This window comes from Parasteatoda tepidariorum, chromosome 8, assembly GCF_982258835.1.
Source record: "Parasteatoda tepidariorum strain Cologne lab strain chromosome 8, Ptep-v5.0, whole genome shotgun sequence".
Lineage (NCBI taxonomy): Eukaryota > Metazoa > Arthropoda > Arachnida > Araneae > Theridiidae > Parasteatoda > Parasteatoda tepidariorum.
In genome coordinates this window covers 85,314,119-85,330,179 of record NC_141762.1, presented here as the reverse complement: position 1 = coordinate 85,330,179, position 16,061 = coordinate 85,314,119, and the positions used below count along the sequence as shown (strand labels likewise).

The following is a 16,061-nucleotide window of genomic DNA, read 5'->3' as shown; positions in this document are numbered from 1 at the left end:
AAGCATTTTTACTTAAAATAAAAAAACTCGTATTGTCAAAAGTAATTTCTAGATATAAATTTTCTATTAAATATGATTTAAAACAAGTATTAAAAAAAAACAAGAAGTTTCTTTTCTCCACACGTAGGTATTACACGCAAACATTTTCTTTTTTATGTTAAGTGAATTTCAAAACAATTAAAAACAGATGATTTTGTTTAGTTTTTTTTATGTATAAATTTTTCAAAACTTCTAAATAAAACAATCTCTTTCATAAGAACTAAGGTACTCAAAAAAACTATTTTTACTCATTTATTTTGAATGGTTACACAATTGACATATACCTGATAATAAAATAAGTGCACTATCAGTATATTTTTATCAGAATAAAAACATTATATTTTTCAAAATATTTGCTTTCTCATTCTTTTATCAGCTTTTAAAAGATAATTTCTTATTTTTTAGTTATTACACTGTTAATTGATAGATAATTTTCTTATTTATATTTCATATTTTTTTAAATCTTTTTTATAGTTCTGTTAAAACAAAGATATCCAAAACCAAAGCACTACAATTGCTATTACAACTTTCAATGATAATCCTCCCAATTTACTTCCAGCTTTTTTATTTCTTCCACTCCGAAGTGGATATTTAACCCTTTCCTTGTAAGTCAAAATTGCATTCCTCGCTCCCGACCATTTATGCGGACCTCGTAAGCGATATTGGTAAGGTAATGATGGACCCAACCATAATGCCCAAAACAATTTTTGATCAGTAAAAAATATCTTAACCAAATTCGGCTTTGCCCCAAACTGAAATGTTATATCATCTAAGTAATCTATATAATCGACCCGTGTGGTCAGTCGATCAGATTTCTTATACCGTTTAATGTTCATTTCATAGGTCTTTCGCACTTCTGCGAGCATCTTCTCTGTTGGTGGGAATTCGACTTTTTTATTAATTAAAAGAGCTGCCCATCTGCACTGTGATTCCCCCAGTGGAAAACCTGGACCCAAAGGTAAAATAAATCCTATAATAGCGAGTGTGGGATGGGGTAATTGAGCAGGATACACACATTTATAGATATTAAGGCAATCGCCATCTTTTGTTAAAATGCCATCGCTTAAGAAGGGGAATTTCCACTGGTATCCTGTTGCCATTATGACTGTATCAACTTCTGTGATATTCGTTTCACCTTCGAATATGACTCCACATTCTGTGAAACACTTGATATCGTCCTTGACGATGACGTGACCAGAGAGGATTTTGATTGGTAGGATGTCTGACACTACAGGATCTTGCGACATTAAATGATGTGATGGCTTTATACCGTACAACGAATGATTAAATGACAGCCGTTCAAAGAAGTTTTCTATATACCGACTGCTCCATGTTAATGGCAGGCTTTGAAGTAGGTAATTTGACCATCGGCGGAGACAACATAAGTCAGTAGGCAGACCGTATGGACCTGACCGTGGGAGTACCCAGGCTCCAGTTCGAGTGCTGAGATACACCTGAAACATAGATATCTAATTTATGACAACTCTTTTATCTGTTTTCCTGAAAGTGACAGTGCGAGAAAAATAAATTTTAAATCACTAATTTTTCATAAATTGATGTCAATAATATCATTCCTTTCATTAAACTGACTGTGATTTGAGTAAAGTCTGTTGTCAGTGCCTGTGTTCATGATCCAAAAACACTGAATTAGCAGTTTATATTTTGGTACACGCTCTATCTTTTATTGATGATTATTTCTAAAAGATTTATTAAGTGTGAATAAAGTAAAATTTAATGCTTGCACTGCAAATTATATCGTATTAAAAATTATTATGTAACTAAAGATTTAACGCATATCCTTCAAGCGCCATTATAAATACAGTAAAACCTGTTTTAATTGACCTCTATAAGAACTAAATTTCTTTATATAGATAAAAGCGAAAGTATGTCTCTATCTCGAGTTTTTTTTTTTTTTTTTTTTTTTTGCTTTTGCACTTTTCAAAAGAAGGTTATAAACAACCACATCTATTCGAGCGCATTTTTGAAAATACAAAATTTTATAGACTTTAGAACATTCTACGACGAACCGCTGATTTTAATTATTTAAAATCAGCGGTAATTAAAATGAAGCAAAAGTGATGACTTCAAAGGCAAAATTCATGGAAAATGGGTACTAATTCGTTTACGAACAGAAACGTACAATCCTTGACATTAATGATGCGTATTTAATTAAGTAATATATGATTTTTTTTATATATACGACGAGGGTTGCTATTTATATTTCTGGCCTAATAATGAAAAAACAAATATGTAGGATCGAAATTGGTTTTATTGTTTTTCAAAATATTCTCCATGATGATCAATACCCTTTTGCATGCGTTTGAACCAATTTTCAAAGCACTTTTTCCAGTCCGATTGAGGTAACTCCAAAACATGCGTTTTGAATGCATCAACCGCTTCTTCGGGGGTCAAAAATCGTTGTCCACGTAATTTATTTTTGATGTGTGAGAATAAGAAGTCATTGGGTGCCAAATCAGGGCTGTACGGCGGATGACCCATCAGTTCGATCTTTCGCTCCGTCAGAAAAGCCTTTGTTTGACTCGATGTGTGAGAGCTCGCATTGTCATGATGAAGAATGATTCGTCTGTTCTGCTTTTTTCGAATTTCTCCGATGACTTCTGGCAAACAAATGGTCGTGTGCCATTCAGAATTGACCGTCCTGCGTTGCTCTAACGCCACTGTTGCCACATGACCGTTAATGCCGAAGAAACTGGCAATCATTTGTTTCGATGTGCTTCTTCCTCGAACAACTTTTGCTGGTTTGGCCTCGTCTTGGAAGACCCATACAGTTGATTGCTGTTTTGTTTTCGGCTCATATGCATAGATCCATGATTCGTCACCTGTGTAGATATTATACAGAGCCTTTGATGAACCTTGAACGTATTTTTCCAACAATTCCTTGCACCAATCGACACGAGCCTTTTTTTGAGTATTTGTCAGATTATGCGGGATCCAACGCGAACAAATTTTTTTTACGCTCAAATGTTCATGCAATATTTTATTGATGCTAGTCATACTAATGTCCAAAGACGCCTCTATCTCACGGTATGTCACATGACGATCTTGCTTTATCAGTTCACGCCCAGCATCGATCTTTTCTGGCACAACAACGGATTTTGGACGACCTGCACGGGATTCGTCCTGGATCGAGCATCGACCACGATTAAATTCGTTATACCAATTTTTTACAGTGCTGTAGGATGGCGCTTTATCGCTGAATAAAGAATTAAGTTCATCGAAGAACTCTTGTCTTGACAATCCACGTCGAAAGTTATGAAAAATAATGACATGAAAATGTTCACGATTCAATTCCATTTTTTGAAAGAGAAGAACTTTTGAATTTACTGTCAACAACACAAATGAAGCTATAATGGTAAATCGTCTGCTGAATTTATGTTTAAAAATATCAAACTTTCGATTAAAATCGTCTGCGGTCGCCACAGCAACACATACTGTTGCCAAGGCCAGAAATATAAATAGCAACCCTCGTATATAACCGTCGTTGAACAGCTGAACCAATTTTGACTTTACGGCTAACAATGTTGAACTCCGTAGCCTTGTAATTTTGAACTCAATCCAGAAGACAAGGGAGCTCCTGGTTCAAGTTTCGGGAGAAATTTGCCTTCGTGTAGGACTTTTTGATAGAACTAATCCACATTTGCGTTACATGGAAAGGAAAATCACGAAAATCTATCACGGTTAGCCTGACGGTAAGGTTATTGTAACCTATGATCCGCCTATCACTCAGGATATTTTACGTCATCACTGTGGTTGGTTCGAGCTGGATACAGAATTCGTATCGACCAGCCATCGCTGGGATTCGAACTCCGTTCACCTCATTGGAAGGCGAACGCTCTATCCCCTGAGCCACCACGGTTGTAAGGTATGCATATTGAAATAAAAAATAATGCTTTTAGCATGCGACTTATTTTTTATTATGTTTTATAAGCAAACTTAATGGGGAAAAGATTAGTGGGAAAATTCGTTTTGGGGAACGTAGAAGTACTACACGCATGTGACGTTTCTGGACAGGAGCCTTTCTGTTGCCACTGACAACAGAAAGGCTCCTGTGTGTTTGTAGGCAGTGTGTCCCCTGAAGAAGTGCTGTCTTACAGACACACATATCTTTTATTTTATTGCTTTTTATTACTTTTTCCTGCTTTATTTGCTTGTTTGAATATCTAAATTAAACTAAATCAAATTTGGTTTTAGCTGCCTTAGGCGTTTTTCCATTTTGATTTAATGTTTTAATTGTAAATTTACTTCTTTGTCTCTTTTGTTTCTATAAATTGGATTCATTTTCTGATTAAAGAATTAGATAAGAATCCCGAATTAACTTTTTTTTCAGAGCAGGTATTTACTTTCTGTTGAACTATAATTACCTGTTCTGCGAGATTACTTATTTCCGTTGCTGCATCCACCGCAGAACAACCAAGGCCAACAACAACCACTTTTTCATTTTTAAAACTCTCAAATGTTCTTAACTGCTTGGAATGCAGAATCCTTCCTTTAAACTTCTCTTGGCCTGGAAATATCGGCATATTTGGATATGCAAATTGGCCGGTGCAAACGAAAACTCCATCAAAAACATCAGTCGTTATTTTGTTAGACCTAAGATTTTTTACTGTAACGGTCCATCTACCTGTTTCGTCATAGTCTTCAGTTTGACAAACGTGCGTGACTTCATGATTAAAATGTACATGTTTTAGAACATCGAATCGGTTCGCGTAATCCTTTGCCAACTCATAAATCCTTTTGTGAGATGGATAGTTAGGACAGTCTTTTGGAAATGGGTAATCACTTAGAGCACTCATCTCTTTACTGTTATTTGCTGTTGTTGCAGAAGTTATTGCAGCTAATCCTATAAAAAGAAATGAAATAATTATCGAATTTAGCAAAACGTTGATGAATGGGGAGACTCAAAAGAAAACTCATTCTTCAATCGGGGGACGCTTAAATTACCTGTCCGTTCGCAATACAAATAGTTTATGCAGTTCATTATTTTGAAATGACTGAAAGGTATGGAAAAATAACAGGTTGCATGGCATTTTCAAACTACTGAACATTTCATTATTTGGAAGTTATTATGATATTGGCAGTTTATCAAAGAGCTTTTTGTCTTGACACGCAGCTGAAAATGCGTGTTTAAGAAGATGGAGGAGAGCACATTATGATAATTTTTGTCCTCAAATTAAAACCACGTGACTGAAGGGCGAATCAAGATATTTTCAACCATCTTTTTCTCCTTGTTATTTCAATGGAAGAAAATCGATGTGGGAATTTTAGAGTCAAAATCTTAAAATATGGTGTTTTATTGTAATGCATTTGGTTGTACAGAAAAATTTATTAAAGAACCTTATACATTTCATAGGTAAATTAATTTATATCTTTTTATAATTACATTTGTTTTGTTTACTATATAAATGAACTTTTATCAAACGCATCTTTTCCTTAAGGCTCCATATGAACTCCGATTATTCCATTTTATTTACTGTAAAACTCCGAATTTAAGATTTCAAAACTATCTACCAAGTAAATATAAACAAATAAAACCAATTTAAGCATAAAGCAAAGATTATATAAAATTATTTATTATTAATCCATAATTTTTTCCGTTACTTATTAATATATACTTCAATTATTATATATATTCAATTATTATATATTATATTCAATTATTATGTATTATATTCGATTATCATATATTATATTCAATTATTATATTTATACCAACTTCAATTATTTATTATTGATACATAAATTTTTAATTAACTTTAGTACTAAAAGGTAATAGTCAAGGTTTTGGAGGCATTGTTTCTTTGTTTATTTATGTTGCATTATTCTTATTCTCTATAATGCTTTTGAAGGAATAAATTCTTCAATATTTTTTAATTTCAGCAGCTTTTCAGAATTAATTTAGTTTATAAAATACATTTAATTTCAGCAGCTTTTCTGAATTAATTTAGTTTATAAAATACATTTAACTTCAGAGAAGAGGAGTCATGAAAGATTATTACAAAGCTATTTTATAGAGAAAAGTTTCTTAACACTTAACTTAAAGTTCATTGGTGAAATCATTCGATCGTTTTCAATTGATATCGTCTGCTCTTTTTTAAGAGTAATAATACATGAAAATAAATTAAGAATACAAGCAGTGATATTAAAGCTGGTTAATCTTATTATCGTGTTAAATTCAAAGAGTTAAGTGGATTTTTTTTTAAACTTTATCTAAGATGATACAGTTCTTTTTATTCCCAATTTTTTTATTATTTTTCAACTCCTTGACTCGTCTGAAATCATTTATTGTAAATATTGTCAAATATTCCAAATACCAGAAACGATATTACATGATTTTATGAGATGCAGTACTATTGTGAAATATATATCTTAGATTAAAATTTAAGCGCATTTATGTACTTCAATATCGATAAATCAATAAAAAATAATAATATACATGGATGTAACAAAATAACTTCAGATAATACTGAAAACTACTGAACCAAACTACGATACGTTTTATCAAAAGATACAGTTTTACCGTTTTCAAAACCGTTCAAAAGCTTACATTTTCCTACTTTTGTAAAAATTTTCGCAATTTTGTATGGTTTACAAGCATTTAAAAATTGGAATTATGAAGTAATTTTTAATCTAGAAAAATCTTGTCCGTATATGGGTAAAACACAATTCTACCAGAAAAGAGAATTCTCAATTGTCACACGACGTCCTTTTCTCTCCGCTGAAATAAATGTAGATTAATATCCTTATAAGATGTAGATTAATATAAGATAATGAAGTTATCTTATTTATTTTAGACCACTGTAAAATAAAAAGAGATAACTTAAGTGCTTTTATTAAACTTTTTACTGATTAATTTTTTTTATCGCCAATCTGGATAAATTCAATAATAGTTGTTTGAGGAAGCTGATTACGTTTCGTTCTAGAAAAAAAAAAGCATTGCTTGTAATTGAGGCAATTCACTATTCGGGTAATGGACGTAGTGAGTTCTAATCAAGGTTTGAAGTCAGATTCTAAGAATTGGGAAAAATTTAGCTAATCCCTAACTTCTTCAAGCCAATTTCTTTTGTTTTTTGTTGTTTACAAAAATGAAGCAATGGGATAGCTGCAAGTGACGTAGTGTGGGTCTCTCGATTCTGATTGGCTGTTGAAACGTATCATTCGCTTACGTTACGAACTGTTCTTCCAGTTATATTCGAGTAAACAAAGTCCGTCAAGTATCAATTCTCTTAAGTGACACATTCTATATTTATTCACAAAAATTCTTTCGTAATACATTTCTTATTCAGCACAAAGAGAGGCATGAAACCATGTAGAATATAAACAAAACTAGTTATACATTGTAATTGCCAGGTACACAAAGCAAAAATATTTCACGGTTACAATTTGTTGTTGTTGTTTCTAATTCTACTTGCCACACGGGAAAGCCTGCTTGGTGAAACCGAGCAAATTTAAGGCAGAGTGTGCGCTTCTTGTTTTTCAGTGGCGCCATCTATGGACAAGAATTCGACTTCTGCCACATACGCCGCACCCGTTTATAGGGCGCTTATACGGTTACAATAAACGGCATAAAGAAATAATTACTCTAAGTAAAGTAAAAGACATAGACGAGAAAGAATTATATTTCGACAAATTCGATGTGTCATACGGTGCTGTATTTAATTAACTTCTTGTTAATTAAAATTCTAACTTATGTGGTGAAACTTAGCTCAACTTTAACGCGCCATTTTGCTTATAAATTATCAGCTGGAGCTGACGTTTTAGATCACGTGTGTGGGCATCTGATCTACTTCTTCTTAAAGCGCAAGTGCAGAATTGAATACCGGATAAAATATTGCATTTACCAGACTGAATTCCCCCCTCTCCTACTAAGTTGACGAAAAGTTTTAGATGATATTTTTCAAAAAATTTAGATTTCGTGGGTCTTCATGAATGAAGGTACTAAGTGATAAACTAATAGCGTGTTTGGATTCTATGAAGGCTCCAAGTGAAGTTCTGCTTTCCTTCCTTTTGACAGAAAATTAAAATGCTAAAAATGCGATCAGTATAAGTGTGTTAAAGGTATTTATACATTTCGCCAATTAGAATCTTGAGCTTGAGCCACATGAATTTTATAGCTAATTTTTTTAAATCACTAAGATATCTCTTATAACCTTTATTCACTTAGATCTCCTAGAGCAGGGGTGGCGAACCTTTACACACTAACGTGCCATTTTCTCTAATAAATTGCTTAATGAGGTCATAGACGTGCCGTCAAATAATTTTGACTTCGTGATTATTGGGAAAATAATAATACTAAATACTATCAACTCAAAACTCTTTATTTACATTGAAAAAAAAATACATTTTGCAATGTCTCAATTATACAAGTAATTCAACTTAAAGTAACATCAATGTGACTTCTATTGTTGCAGATTAGATGCCCAATAACTTATATTAGGTTCTAAGATGTTAGTTTAAGCAAGACTGTTGATTTTTTTTGCTAATTATTTACTGTTAGCTTGTTTTTTACGATTATTAATTGTTTTTTAGTATTAATTTTTAATTTTTTTATTAATAATTGTTTAATATTTTTTTTGTTTTTTGTGAATTTTAATTTAATTGTTACATATGCTTCATAGCGTAATAACATTTGTGTAATAACAATTCATAGTGTAACAACAATTGTGATCTGTGGAGTGCCCAAAGTATTGTGTCGGGTGCCATAAATGGCACGCGTGCCATTGGTTCGCCATCCCTGTCCTAGAGTTTGGTACGCGTACCCCCAGGGGTACGGGAACAGTTTCGCAGGGGTACGCATTCTTATGCGAAATATCTTGCAACAAACGAAAATTTCAGAAAAATTTATTTAAAAATTAAGCTAGGCAAGAAAATTTATGATTATGTATTTTTCTATTGGCAATTTTTTTTTTTGCAAAGTTAACAGTTAATAATTAGTGGTATCAGCAGCCAGTTGTGATTTTTAACTTTTGTGCATTTTTTTTATAGTAAAAAAGTACATTCATTTTTTTATTAGTCACATTAGTTTGGGTAACACTGACTTAGATCTTTAGTGGTCAAGTTTCCTGAAAATTATTTTTAGAATTACATTTACCGTCAATGTCCTCCTCGTTATATCTCCACGTTCCAGAATAAAACCCAGTTCTTTCAAAGCACACAGGTTCGATACCTTCTTCCTTTAAGCATTTTATACCACATATTCCAGCCATTCCTGCTCCAATTACAGCCACTCTTTTACATTTTTCAACACCCATGTTTATTCGCTGAAACAGAAAAAAAAATATTATATTTGCAGCAGGGACAATTTTAAAACAACATTAACTCGTCTCGATTAACATTCACTTGATTAAAAGGTTATAGGGTAATCGGTTACAAGCTTATACGAACTCGCTTTGTAAAGTCCAGCATAAGGATCCTGAACAGTGAAGACATATCTATAAAGAAGGTGAAGAAAATTCACAATGAAGGAGACTTAATTCTACTCGAAAACGGTTGGTAAGTAGGTACTTTATATACATCACACTAGGGCTACACAATGGGCTATTGGCGACGGTAAAAGAAACATCGCTGAGGTGGATCCGATGACATGCCATCGCAATTTCGATCATCTGCAAAGAGGATGGCTTTGGAAGTCCGACGACATACGGTACACTTTACGGTACTACAGTTTGATGAGGACCGATACCTTGAACTCTAGGTCCCTACGCAGGCTGATCAAAGTGGTCGCCCACCTGCTTACTGGCAGCAGCTGGTGATGCTTGACTTCGGTGTTCCACTGGGAACAGTGTCTTAACGATCAGTCCACTGCAGGATTTATTCAATAACGGAAAAGAAAACGTGTTGTTGTTGCTTTGTCCAGTACGTCAAGGAAAATTAAATTTGTACAAAAGTATCTAAAACAGCTTTGGCCACATCAATAATCTCTATGGAATAGAAGAGTTGCTGCGGGGGTTCCAGATGGATCCTGAAGAGCTTCGGCAATATGGCTAGGCAATCAAAGATATGGTCGAGAGAGGGTTCGGTGTCGATGCAGTGAGGACAACTTCTGCAGCTTCGATGGCCATCGGGAGATATTTAGAAAACATGTGACTTCATGAAATCGAAAAGCACTTGGGTGAAAGTTCAAAACCGAAGCTTTATGAACCAAAACACAAAACCGAACCACAACTGATGATCCAAATGAAGTGGTGACTCTGATGAAAAGAGTGAAAACTCAAAACTAAAGCTCGCTTTTACGTATCAGGACGAGTATTTAATTCATCGACTGCGAGTTTCACTCATCAAAAATTTTAACAGTGAAAATGAACAATTTTAACAGTGAACTTTTAATGAAAATGCTAACTTTTTAATGCTGTTTTAAAAAGGATAATTCCTTCAGAAATCAATTATATCAATAGATAAGTGTAGAGAAACTGACAATATCTCTATCATGTAACTTGAATCCAGAAAAGTATTTGCTATTGCTCTGACATTGTCAATAACTACTGTCTTTCAATCGCGAGATAAACTGTTTGTGAAGCTCACTCATTACGCAAAGTTATTGGAATGGAGGGAATCAGCTAAAACCATCTGCCGAGCGGAAATTATAGGTTCAACAAGACCATCAAGCCTAAGTACAATCTTCATCTAAAAATGGTCCCGCAGTGGACTGATCGTTAAGACACGGTTCCCAGCAAATCACCGAAGTCAAGCATCATTGGCTGCGGTCAGTGTGCGGGTGGGTGTGCAAGCAACAACAACAACAAACATCATCTAAAAATGAATAGTTGCTATCAGTTACTACGATAGCTAGTTACTATCGCGATAACCGCTCAAGTGCCGGAGACTTATGTTGTGATTGCCAGACAGCACAACTGCTATTTAAGGAATATTCATTAGGCGGCTTTTAATACGATTTTACCATCTGACTTAATAGAAATAATAAAGAAAGAAAATGTTTAAAAGTGCGTTCCTGTCTCTTTCATATATGTCTATTCTATATGAAACTCAACATAAAAAACCGATCGGGTTCTTTTTTCTTTTTTTAGAATATAGCGGAGACTGTGAATGTTGTCATACGCCAATCCATCGTTTGCGTACCACTTCTGTAAATATTCTTATAAATTATATTCATATTAACAAAAAATGTGTTTATATTTTGTTGAGTATGCAAACGGAAACCAACAAATCTGATTAATTGACAAATTCAAAGTTTTAGCGAAAATTTACTTACAACTTAAGCACAATCATTTTATTTATATTTATATAAAAAAAAAAGGATTAAATCATAAACTAAATTATGAATGTCTTTCTTCATTTTAACCAACTGTTTTTTTTTTTTTTTAATTTTTTTATAGTCCTGTTAACGAAGGCCAAAAATGAACATATGTCGAAACAAAGGACGAGGTGATTGTCAGTAGTTATAAATCATTTAAAGATACATTTTCCTGAACATCTTTCCTTACTATACTATTCACCCCTTTTTGCATATCTCATATCTCCATCACTAATTATGCAAAATTAATAAATTTAACACCATTCTCATCCAATAAATCCTTATTTTAAAAAAGTTGATTTAAGTTTTTCTGTAAAAATAACACCTTCACTGGAATTTTCATAAATAGGCAAAAATCGGGATTATAAGTTTGTAGTGTCTGGAGTCAAAAAAAATATATTTTGTTATACATTATAAAAAAGTTATTTTCATATAGTAATCGACGAACAATTAAACAAAGAACAATGACATAGCAGTAACCAATTAAAAATATAAGCATTAATAAAGAATTATAAAAAAAGTTTTCTTTCTGTGAGGAAACGAAAATGATAAAATTATGATTAAATTATGAGCGGTAAATTAAAGCCTCGAAAAATTAGGTATCATGAAAAGCGGACCATTCTTATCGAGACTCCCAATGATTAAATGAATATTTTTTCGTGATGTACAACCACTTGCAAAATCTTGATTATCATTATTTTACTGATTAACATTATGTATTTACTGATTAACATTATGCGAAATACTGTAGGCACTGGAGTGCTACTGAGAACCTCGATTCTTGCGAAATTAGTTTTGTTTTTGCCGACCAAGTGGCGGGTTCGAATCCCGCTCAGGGCATGGATGTTTCTTTCTCTATCTCGGTGTTCTGTGTCCTTTCTCCTTTGTGTGCGTGATTGTGTGAATGTGATCTGCCCTATAAACGGGTTTGTGGTTGTGTGACATGGGCGAAGCTGCTCCACCGCCGTCGCTTCGCCACAGGTGTCAACTGGGTAACGAGAAGAGAGTAGCATTCCTGACATATAAGGTCAATGGGACAATACATCCCAAGTGCCCGTCATTAAAAAATAAAAAGTTTTGCTTTTTACCGACTTAGAATCAATCTATCAAGAAATCTATCAAGTAAGAAGAAGGGGCTGCCATATTAGCGTATTGTTGTTGAATTCCCGGCATCTACGTAAATAAGTTTGTTTTACTGTGTGAATTCTTTAATGTTCTCTTTTTACATTACTATATTTATTTATTGATCATTGCAGTTATAAAGAATATTTTTTGCTCAACTTACGCTTACTTAGGATTCATACTCCAATACTTAGGATTCATACTCCAACAGTAAGAAGTTCAGTTGTAGCATGGTTCTGTTTCGTTTCGTCTTCTCCTCTTCTCTCGGGACACCACATAATAATTACACCGAAGAGCCATTACATTATGACCACCCTCTATCTACAACAATGGTTTCTCGCCCAGGAACAATGTTTTCATGGGGCACATTAGGACCCATAATCCTCATAGAACAATCCCTGACGTCTGTAAGCTACTTGAACATAGTTGCAGATCAGGTTCACCCATTCATGGCAACAGTTTTTCCTGCGGGGGATGGTGTTTACCAACAGGATAATGCACCATGTCATAAGGGTCGAATCGTCAAGGATTGATTCGAGGAACATTCCAGTGACTTTCAAGTCATGTCTTGGCCCCCACTTAACCTTAATCCAATAGACTTCACTTAACCTTAATCCAATAGAGCATTTGTGGTCCTACTTGGAAAACCAAATTCGTGCTGCCACGTTACCCCCTCGCAATGTTAGGGAATTGCAGGACAAATGGGTTGGGTGAGCGCTTGGTACCAGATACCTTAGACTACCTATCAGCACCTTGTGGAATCAATGCCACGGCGGGTGCTAGCAGTTTTGAGGGCTAAAAGTGGTCCTACATGTTAGCAGGGTGGTCATAATGTAATGGCTCTTCGGTGTATATCCAATCAATAATCCATAATTTATTTAATATTTCGCTCCGTTACATGAACTTCTTCATATGAACTTCTTCATACAAAATACGAATAAAAAAGAGTAGCAAAATTTAAACTATAAATTTTTTGGAAAGCAATATATTGAATAAATTATGAAAATTATATGCGTTTATAAAAATTTTAAAAGTATTTTTCATCGAACTTTTCCATTTAAAATAAAATATCGAAATTCAAGAAAAAAGAATTACGTTCCCTTGATAATTGTTCTAATCGTTCATAACAGTTCCCTTTTGAAAATCGCAATTCAGCTTATTTTATTCTTAATCAGTGTAACCCAGAAAAAATTCATAATGTTAAATATTTCATTCTGCACATTGAATTGTTTAAAAAAAAAACTAGTATAAACATTTTTTTTTTTTTTTGGTTAGTATATTTGCAGTTACTAATGAACTTTTTTTAAAAAATGCTAGGGTTTCACAGGTTTCCATAGCTAAAAAAGTGGGAGAAAACTCAGCTCCAATGTTGATAAAAGTACCAAAAACCATTTACCTACTTTCAACTTCTTCGATGAGGTTTTCCATATAAGTAAAATGCCTGCTAGTTGACTAAGCTTGGTGAACAAAAGATATTGCTTTCCCTGGTCTTGTAATTTAAAAGAAAAAATGAAAGATAAATAGTAATACGAATGAAAATGGAGCTCTTTAGTTCTTTACTCTTGTGAATTAAGCAATCCTACATTTTCGGGAATTTAATATACACTTGCCATACAAATTCTACAGTCATGACTTTTTAGTATATCAGGATTAACGAAAAACGTGATTCTAAGATCTCAAAAACTAGATGCCTTATCTCTGATTTCAAATTCCCTATTTTAGTTTCATATTTTTCTTAGAGTTGAAGATTTAGCAAAGATGTAGGATTAACGAAAAACGTGATTCAAAGATATTTTAGTATCGTTGATTTCAAATCTGAAATTTCTTTCTTTCTCCGTGGCTATAGTTTTTCCTTAAAAAACATTTTTGTATTTTTTTATCGAAATGTACAAGTTTCAAGACGTTATATATAACAGGGGGTTGCATAAATGTTGCGATAAACTTCGAGGGGAGTTAGGGCACATAATCATGATTAAAACTGCACAGAAACTCATATTCAAAAGATCGTCATACACCGCTAGGGGAGCTTCCTTATTATAAACAGTTTTACGTGTGCTTCTGATTGGTCATAATAGAAAAGCGACCCTAACTGCGTAAGACAACAATTTCGGATATGAGTTCCTATGCAATTTAAATATGACCTAATTTTCCTGTAAGTTTGTCGCAACATTATATGCGACCCACTGTCATATATACCGTTTTTAAACTTGTACATTTCGACAAGAAATAGACTAAAAATATCATTTAAAAAAAAATTCATCTTTAGAAGCTGTCGAGTTTTAATTGTCGATTTTATCAACCTTCTTCAATCAAAAGGTACCTCATGATGAAATTAAGTTGAAATGTCTTATATACTAGTGATTTGGTATTTAATATTTGTAGTGGTAGTTATGCCACATTACTCCCCTTCCAGAAATTTATCTGTGATAGAATTTGATGTAGTACAGATTCCACTAGTTGATTCATGCTGTTTTTCTTCTTCTTTTTTATTTCATTTTACTCGTTATATATTTTATTTGAATATTGATTTATTTATTTTATTTTTAGCATTTCGCACATATTTTTTCTTCATTTTTTTCATCATTTCGCTTTTTTTCCTTCTTCATTTTTTTTTTGTTTATAACATTTCGCTTTTTTTTCCTTCTTCATTTTTTTTGTTTATAACATTTCGCTTTTTTTTTCCTTCTTCATTTTTTTTGTTTATAACATTTCGCTTTTTTTCCTTCTTCATTTTTTTTGTTTATAACATTTCGCTTTTTTTCCTTCTTCATTTTTTTTGTTTTTTGTTTATAACATTTCGCTTTTTTTCCTTCCTCATTTTTTTTGTTTATAACATTTCGCTTCTTTTTCCTTCATTTTTTTGTTTATTGTCCAGGAGACTTTATTTACTTCACCGGACTTTATTTTTCCTTTGAGAAGTATATTAAGCAAATCAACTGTTTAATGTGGATCATCCATTAACGTTAGTCGATAATTAAATCCCATCATTGGTGTAATGTCTTATATACTAGTGATTTGATATTTAATATTTGTAGTGGTAGTTATGCCACATTACTTCCTTTCCAGAAATTTATCTGCGATAGAATTTGATGTAGTACAGATTCCACTAGTTGATTCATGCTGTTTTTCTTCTTCTTTTTTATTTCATTTTACTCGTTATATATATATATTTTTATTTTTAGCATTTCGCACATATTTTTTCTTCATTTCGCTTTTTTTCCTTCTTCATTTTTTTTGTTTATAACATTTCGCTTTTTTTTCCTTCTTCATTTTTTTGCTTATAGCATTTCGCTTTTTTTTCCTTCTTCCTTTTTTTGCTTATAGCATTTCGCTTTTTTTCCTTCTTCATTTTTTTTGTTTATAACATTTCGCTTTTTTTTTCCTTCTTCATTTTTTTGCTTATAGCATTTCGCTTTTTTTCCTTCATTTTTTTGTTCGTTAGTCGATAATTAAATCCCATCATTGGAGTAATGTCTTATATACTAGTGATTTGATATTTAATATTTGTAGTGGTAGTTATGCCACAAAGCAAAGCTAATTTCCGATTTGAAATCCCCCCCCCACTTGAAAAAGACAAGATCAAGTATTAAATATGCCACTAAATATTTGTATAAAAATGCAACTAAATATT

The 16,061-nt window shown here is 32.9% G+C and overlaps 1 protein-coding gene across 2 annotated transcripts; it reads right to left on the bottom strand.

Moving 5' to 3' along the window:
* Positions 1–280: 280 nt before the first annotated feature.
* LOC107451181 (flavin-containing monooxygenase 5) lies at positions 281–14,005 on the bottom strand. Of its 2 annotated transcripts, none has more exons than XM_043054690.3 (4): positions 13,831–14,005; positions 9,149–9,317; positions 4,422–4,900; positions 281–1,493 (listed from the first exon to the last, which is right to left on the bottom strand). In XM_043054690.3, the coding sequence occupies exons 2-4, from the start codon at positions 9,306–9,308 to the stop codon at positions 519–521; spliced, it is 1,614 nt and encodes a 537-aa protein (XP_042910624.2). In that variant the 5' UTR covers positions 9,309–9,317; positions 13,831–14,005; the 3' UTR covers positions 281–518. The 2 variants fall into 2 exon arrangements, with proteins under 2 accessions (XP_042910624.2, XP_071037243.2); XM_071181142.2 differs by having other exon boundaries at positions 392–1,493; positions 13,827–13,961.
* Between the last annotated feature and the right edge of the window lie 2,056 nt (positions 14,006–16,061).

What these genes read in the sequence shown, in the direction of transcription:
- LOC107451181 (XM_043054690.3), bottom strand. Translation starts at nt 9,308, where the DNA reads ATGGGTGTTGAAAAATGTAAAAGAGTGGCTGTAATTGGAGCAGGAATG. An exon ending in TAACGAGGAGGACATTGACG is followed by an intron (nt 4,901 to 9,148) that starts GTAAATGTAATT and finishes TTCTTTTTATAG; the next exon opens with GATTAGCTGCAATAACTTCT. An exon ending in TAAGTAATCTCGCAGAACAG is followed by an intron (nt 1,494 to 4,421) that starts GTAATTATAGTT and finishes TCTATGTTTCAG; the next exon opens with GTGTATCTCAGCACTCGAAC.